General features: G+C 41.5%; 1 protein-coding gene across 2 annotated transcripts in view; it reads right to left on the bottom strand.

Moving 5' to 3' along the window:
• The window catches only part of nlrc5 (NLR family, CARD domain containing 5), a 36,604-nt gene continuing 30,604 nt past the window's right edge, over positions 1–6,000 (bottom strand). The window contains exons 41-49 of one of the 2 annotated variants that reach the window (XM_061246233.1): positions 5,836–5,937; positions 5,307–5,390; positions 4,915–4,998; positions 4,391–4,474; positions 3,592–3,675; positions 2,796–2,873; positions 2,305–2,388; positions 1,867–1,950; positions 1–1,176 (exon numbers count right to left, since the gene is read on the bottom strand). In XM_061246233.1, coding sequence (XP_061102217.1) covers positions 1,095–1,176; positions 1,867–1,950; positions 2,305–2,388; positions 2,796–2,873; positions 3,592–3,675; positions 4,391–4,474; positions 4,915–4,998; positions 5,307–5,390; positions 5,836–5,937 — 766 coding nt within the window. In that variant the 3' untranslated portion in view covers positions 1–1,094. Of the gene's footprint in view, positions 1,177–1,866; positions 1,951–2,304; positions 2,389–2,795; positions 2,874–3,591; positions 3,676–4,303; positions 4,475–4,914; positions 4,999–5,306; positions 5,391–5,835; positions 5,938–6,000 lie in introns of those variants that run through there. The other variant, XR_009708985.1, reaches the window with a different exon arrangement.

Below are 6,000 nucleotides of genomic sequence, written 5' to 3'. Positions count from 1 at the left end.
TTTTGTAAAATAGAAGTAATATTTATCAGTCAAACAAATAACCACACAACTCACAATGACCATGTACAATTGGAAAAAAACAAACCACACAAAGTGTCAAGCAACATTCACTGAAATGTATTATCTCACTGCAATTGGCACATTCAATTCCAGATAGCATGCAACAGTCCAGATGATTCTGGAGTGTTTGCACAAATAATACATATATGAAATCAAAAAGAACAAAAAAAATATGCTCAGAATGGAACCGCAAAGCAAGAAGTCAGAGAAATGGATTGTGGCTTCAAGTGACAAAAGTACTGTCACTTAAAAGGGGCATACTTAGTCCTTATGCATCGTGGTAGATGAGGCTTCTTCAGGCAGCTACCATTTCCAGCATTGCAATTTTAATGTATTTGATGGATTTTTTTATCCCAAGAAAATGACTACATAGAATTCAACTGTGTTTTTAACATCAAAACAAAACCTTAATCTCCCATCATTACATGACAGAGAGAAGATATGCTGAACGTTGGAGAGTGAGATTGAAAATAATTTAAAGAGCAAGGAAAGCAGATGTGTTTGCATGTGAACAGTGTTGCTGACTGTTTTGGAAGTTATATTTTTATTTTATATTTTTTATTTATTCAATTTTTTATTTTTTTTATTCACATTTGTAGGGCATTTTCTCTTGTTACAAGTAAATGTTCCCCACGTTCCCTTGTTACAAGCAAACGAAATGGAACGTATTTTACTAACTACGAACTACCTTACAAACTAATCTTACGTATCTTCCACAGTGAGCAAGGTCCTATTGGACCGCCAAAGGGAAGTGACTTTGGCATGTCAGCGATAAAACGGGAGTTACAGCGGCCCACTGGTTTGCCTTCTTGTCACTGCTCGTCCTCATGAGGCCGCCTCCCTGGAACAGAGCGCTAGTGGACCGCTCCGTCCTTCCAATTCGCAAACTCTGGCCATTAGTGCTTCACTTACAGAGTGCGAAAAAACCCCCCACAAGCGTGTAAAATACACAGCAGCTGATCTAGTCGTAGCCTGGCCCACAACGTTAATGGTGTTAATGAGCTTGTTCTTTGTGCGGGTCTTAGGATGGCAGCCTAGGTGGAGGAGAAGTTCAACCTGGGCTCCTTGGCCCCCAGACGTTCAGCAGCTTCACTGCTTACGCGGTTTCTCCAGAGTCTAAAACGTGAATACGGGGAACACAGAAATCGGAATGTGCTGAGTGATGAGGGAAAGCACAGGTAATCTAGTGAGAAGAGAGTGAGGCTTCATGAGAAAACAAAAAAATGGGTGGAGCCACAATGAACTGTCAATCACTGACATGTCTGCAAAAATGTCTGCAAAAACCACTCAGAAACACACAATGATTGGCTCACACTAGTTTGTCACCAATTATATATCGTTGCAGCTCCATCCATTTTTGGTTGCATGAAACCTCATCATCCCATCGCAACAAGCAACATGAAACTTTAAATAAATACGAATACAGTGTAATCTTTCCTGAAAGCAAATTTTAACCACAATATTTTATTTTTTAACCAAATTATAAGGATGATTGTTATTATTAGTAGTAGTAACACAAAGAACGAATAATAAGAATAATTTTATTTATGATGTGTTATCATCCAAATGTTGTTCAGAATACGCAATCGAGGAAATATAATCAGTGAATGTTTCTATACTGTAGTTCCAGGCTGGTTTCATCGGTGGAACTGAATCATGGACTTCAACTCTCTGTAGTCCCACAGCTGAGCTACACAGACATCGCAGTGAAGACACACTGCTGGAGTCCATTCTACCAATCTAATGTAATGTACCATAACCATGAATACAGGCGTAGAAATGGACAAACCCGCAGGCTATGTTTACCTGATAACTTCAACAGATGGGCAGGATCGTAAGCTTTTAGCCAGCTCTTCTGCTCCCGTTGAGCTGATCTTATTGCTCTCCAAACTGTGAAGAGATCAGACTGGACTTTACACTGCTGAGACTAACACCTAAGCCTGAAGAATGGTGATCATGTTGCACTGTTCACAATTTAAGCAAAAAAGCATGTTATGCACTACTGCAATGCTCTGGACAAAGATAAGAAAATATTTTATTACATAAACACCGACAAAGAGTGGGTCCTATTTCACTTCAGGAAGCAAAACGGTAGAGATCTGATCGGGTAAACTAACACAAAAATTCACAGGTAATTTAAGAACAAAAAGCACTGCATCGTATAGCGTGAGGTGCAGGTTTCAGAGAAACAGAAATTGATTCCTCTGCAAATGGTAAGTGGTGAATGGTGAAGCCAGAACTCACTCCAGACATTTCAGCTTCTGACACTGAGGCAGGACCTCCGCTAACTTCAAGGCCACAGAGTCATCACAGCCGTTCCAGGCCAGACTGAGAGAGAGAGAGAGACGTTTTCATTCAACATAATCTCTGCAAAAATTGAATTAACCCTGAATTAACCTTTAAGTCTGTACAGTAGAAATCTAAATTTGTACAAAATTGCATTATTTTTCAATTCAACAGTTTATTCTCTGGGGGGAGGGAAAGGTCAGAGTACAGAAAGAGAGAGAGGAGGGAGATAGGAAAAAAGGAGTGGGAGTGAGATAGATTAAAGAGAGGCTGGTGTCATCAACGCATACAGAAGGAAGGGGGCGTGTTACCTTGTATTCAAAGAAAAATTTAAACAACAGAAACTCAAGAGTTACACAATTCCCTTTGTGTCTGGGTCTCTATACGGTCAGGCCAAAGACCACTGTGTCGTCAGCTTCCGACTGCGCCCGCAATACGTCTGTGCCCACCTGACTTCCTCTGCGCAGACGCAGTGTCTCAGCGAGGCAGCCAATCCGGTCAGCTCTTGGGTCCCAATGGAGATCAGCCTGCAAAGCAGACAGCACAGGTTCACTCTGGACATGCTCAACCGCAACAGAAACAAAACATGGATATACTCACGCATGCACGTATGGACACACGTGTGCACACACACACACACACACACACGCACACATACATACCCACACATACATGCGCACACATGTGCATACACACATACCCACACACACATGCACGCACGCACACTCACACATAGCTGAATGGCACATGTTCAGCGCCCTTTGTGCTGTGCCTGTTTTACTGTCCAGTGTCAGTTTTCTTAGAGCAGGGGTATCAGACTCCCCTAGGGAGGGTCACTATGTCTGCTGATCTGTTCTGTGTTTCATCACAGTGATTGGCTAAAGAGGCCTAACTCACTGCAACTGAAAGTAAACCCCTAAGACCAGCAAACATGAAGACCTGCAGCACTCCTGGGCTGCAGTCTGACCCCTCTGGCTTAGCAGATAGGATTACCTAATGCACTTGAAATTGTTACAACCCTAATATATGTCGTAATCCATTCACTGAAATCTGATTTCGCCTAAGTAATTCAACTAAGGAATTCAAGGGGTGCAAACGCCCTGCGATTCAAACACATTTCCTGTTTCTTCATGTGTGTGCAGTCTTTGCTCTGGGCACCCTGCTTAGCTCTCAGGAATTGGCTTTGAAATGAGCAAGCGGTCAGATATTTCTGTAAACTACACGTAGGAATTTGGCATGTCTTACTTGAGTTTCTGTAAAGATTTCATCTGGCCCAGAGACTCCGATAGTTTCATAGCTCCTTCTGTCCCAAAGTGGTTCTCTGATAGACTGTTCAGTATAAAACAACACAAAAGCAGCATTGCACATCTAGAATTAAAGGAACAAGAACAGAATGGCAAAAAAGGGCTCCATTGTATGGAGTCGCCATTGAATCTAAGAGCATCAATCATGAAAAGTAGACAAGCCTCTAGTCAACAAATTTGGGAAAATGCAGAGATCTGTACTTTCGAACAGAGAACTTTGTAGTTGACAAGCTTTTGAAAGCCTGGAGATCAACATACTCTTTTGACCTTGCTGGACAAATATAGTTGTTCTACAGACTGAATAAATAAATATAAACATTATAAAAAGTGCATATGTGACACTGTGAAGCAACAATATTCCAAACATCAGTGATTTTTGTTGCTTTTTTAAACTTTTCTCAAAAGATTTTGGTCTAAATTATTTAAAATTATTTCAAAGCTTGACAAATAGTTCAGAGATTATTCTTACTTTGAGGAATCACCTCCAGAATGTTATAGGTTTCTATGGCAGTACCTTTTCAATGCACAAGGTGTCCAAAATACCATGAGTATGAATATACAGTATGTTAAAAGGTACTCTATAGCTTTTACTTATACCAGTGCATTCTGGTATAGCATAAAGCTACAGTATCTAGCTTTATTGATTACTGTACCAGGCTCTGAAAATCCACATGGCCAACATGGCATCCCACTGTGGTACTGGAGTCATGCCTCCTGGCGTAGAAAAAACACGGACTTACTCCAGAACTCTGAGCTGGGGAAGGACAGGGAGAACTTGGCCCAGTTTGGCTGCACTCAGAACCCCAAGGCTGTTTCCGGAAAGACTAAGACACAAGGCCAGGGTTAGACTGGACGAACAAAATCATAAAACATGCAAAATCCTGAGGAGACATTTTATTAGGTTTTTGGGGTTTACTATTTCTAATATTCCCATGTACCCATGGCACCTATTTATTATTATCATTTAAATCAATTCCCTTCATGGTTTATTTAATCTCATCATTGAGGTTTATTGCACAGTGGCACCCTACTGTTTTTGACATTCATATTATGGTATAAAATAGCACAATGCATTATGACAAATACACCATGGATTTAGTTGGACAAAGTGTCGTGTCTCACCAGAGACGCCTACCATTATTACCATATCAGAACCACACTGAACACCATATTTCTGCTGAATCTGAAAGGGATAGTGTATTATCCCTGTGCTGTCCCGCAGAATAATGCATGTATGACAGGGGGTTGCTGGTTCAGTTCTCACATGATTTCCTCCAGGGTGGTACAGCGGCCCAGGGTCTCCACAAGCAGCTCTCCTCCTGCATCACTGACAAGGTTCTTCGACAGGCTGGGGAGAGGGAGAGGGACAGACAGGTTGGGGTTTTTAAACCAGGGGTGTCCAACCTTATCCGAGAAAAACCAATGTGGGTGCAGCCATTTGCTTCAGCTCAGCACTACTACTAACAATAATATATCAAATGTATTTATTTATTTCATGGAGGGAACAATCTCAAAGTGTCGAGACCTTCATAACTACAATCAGGTGCTTTAGTGCTGGGCTAAAACAAAAGCCTGCATCCACATCGACCAATTTCAGGTACGATTCTCATCTTTAAGACAGGCCTGCTCGACACCAAACACGCCCAAGGGTCGCACCTGATCCTCCTGAGGCTCTGCCAAGTCCGGAGGTGTCTGACCAGCTCCTGGACCCCGTGGTCCCCCATCCAAATCTTGTCCAGTCTGGAGGACACCAGGAGAGAAAACATCAGGTCCATGAGAGTCACATCACTGCATATGAAGTCCCTCATCCATGGTTGTTATACTCAATTATGAAATCAGCACTTATTTACCAGATTTCATTTAGAAAAAGATTCTTGCATTCTTGATGGATCTCTTTCCATGAAAGAGCTTCCTTTACAAAGTAAAAGTACATAAAAAGGAATAGCTATCCAACAAAAAGACACTGAAACACCACATACAGAATATTAAAAATATACAATAAGCAATAATGATAATAGTACATAATTGGATCAATTAATTAATTTATAGCAATGCGTGCAAATACATGTTCCAAACATCTACAGTATACATGTATTTGAAGCACTGTCAATCCCTGTCTAGTGGTAAAACCTGGAGTGGATCTGATGCAGCTTTGACATACTGTAGGCAGGAATGGGACACTCACTCAATCTCCTCCATCCTCAGGAACCCCTCCAGCGACCTCAGCAGAACCATTGCCCCGCCAACTTCATCTGAGCTGTCTGTCGTCGTGGTGATCCTATTCAAACTGGGGATCAAATGCACAGCATAAAAAAAACAGCCTTGGTGAGTTGAAAATATTATGTTTTCT

The sequence above is a fragment of the Conger conger genome, chromosome 6, assembly GCF_963514075.1.
Source record: "Conger conger chromosome 6, fConCon1.1, whole genome shotgun sequence".
In the NCBI taxonomy this organism is placed as follows: domain Eukaryota; kingdom Metazoa; phylum Chordata; class Actinopteri; order Anguilliformes; family Congridae; genus Conger; species Conger conger.
The sequence above is the reverse complement of the archived record's forward strand: the minus strand, read 5'-3'. Positions and strand labels throughout refer to the sequence as shown.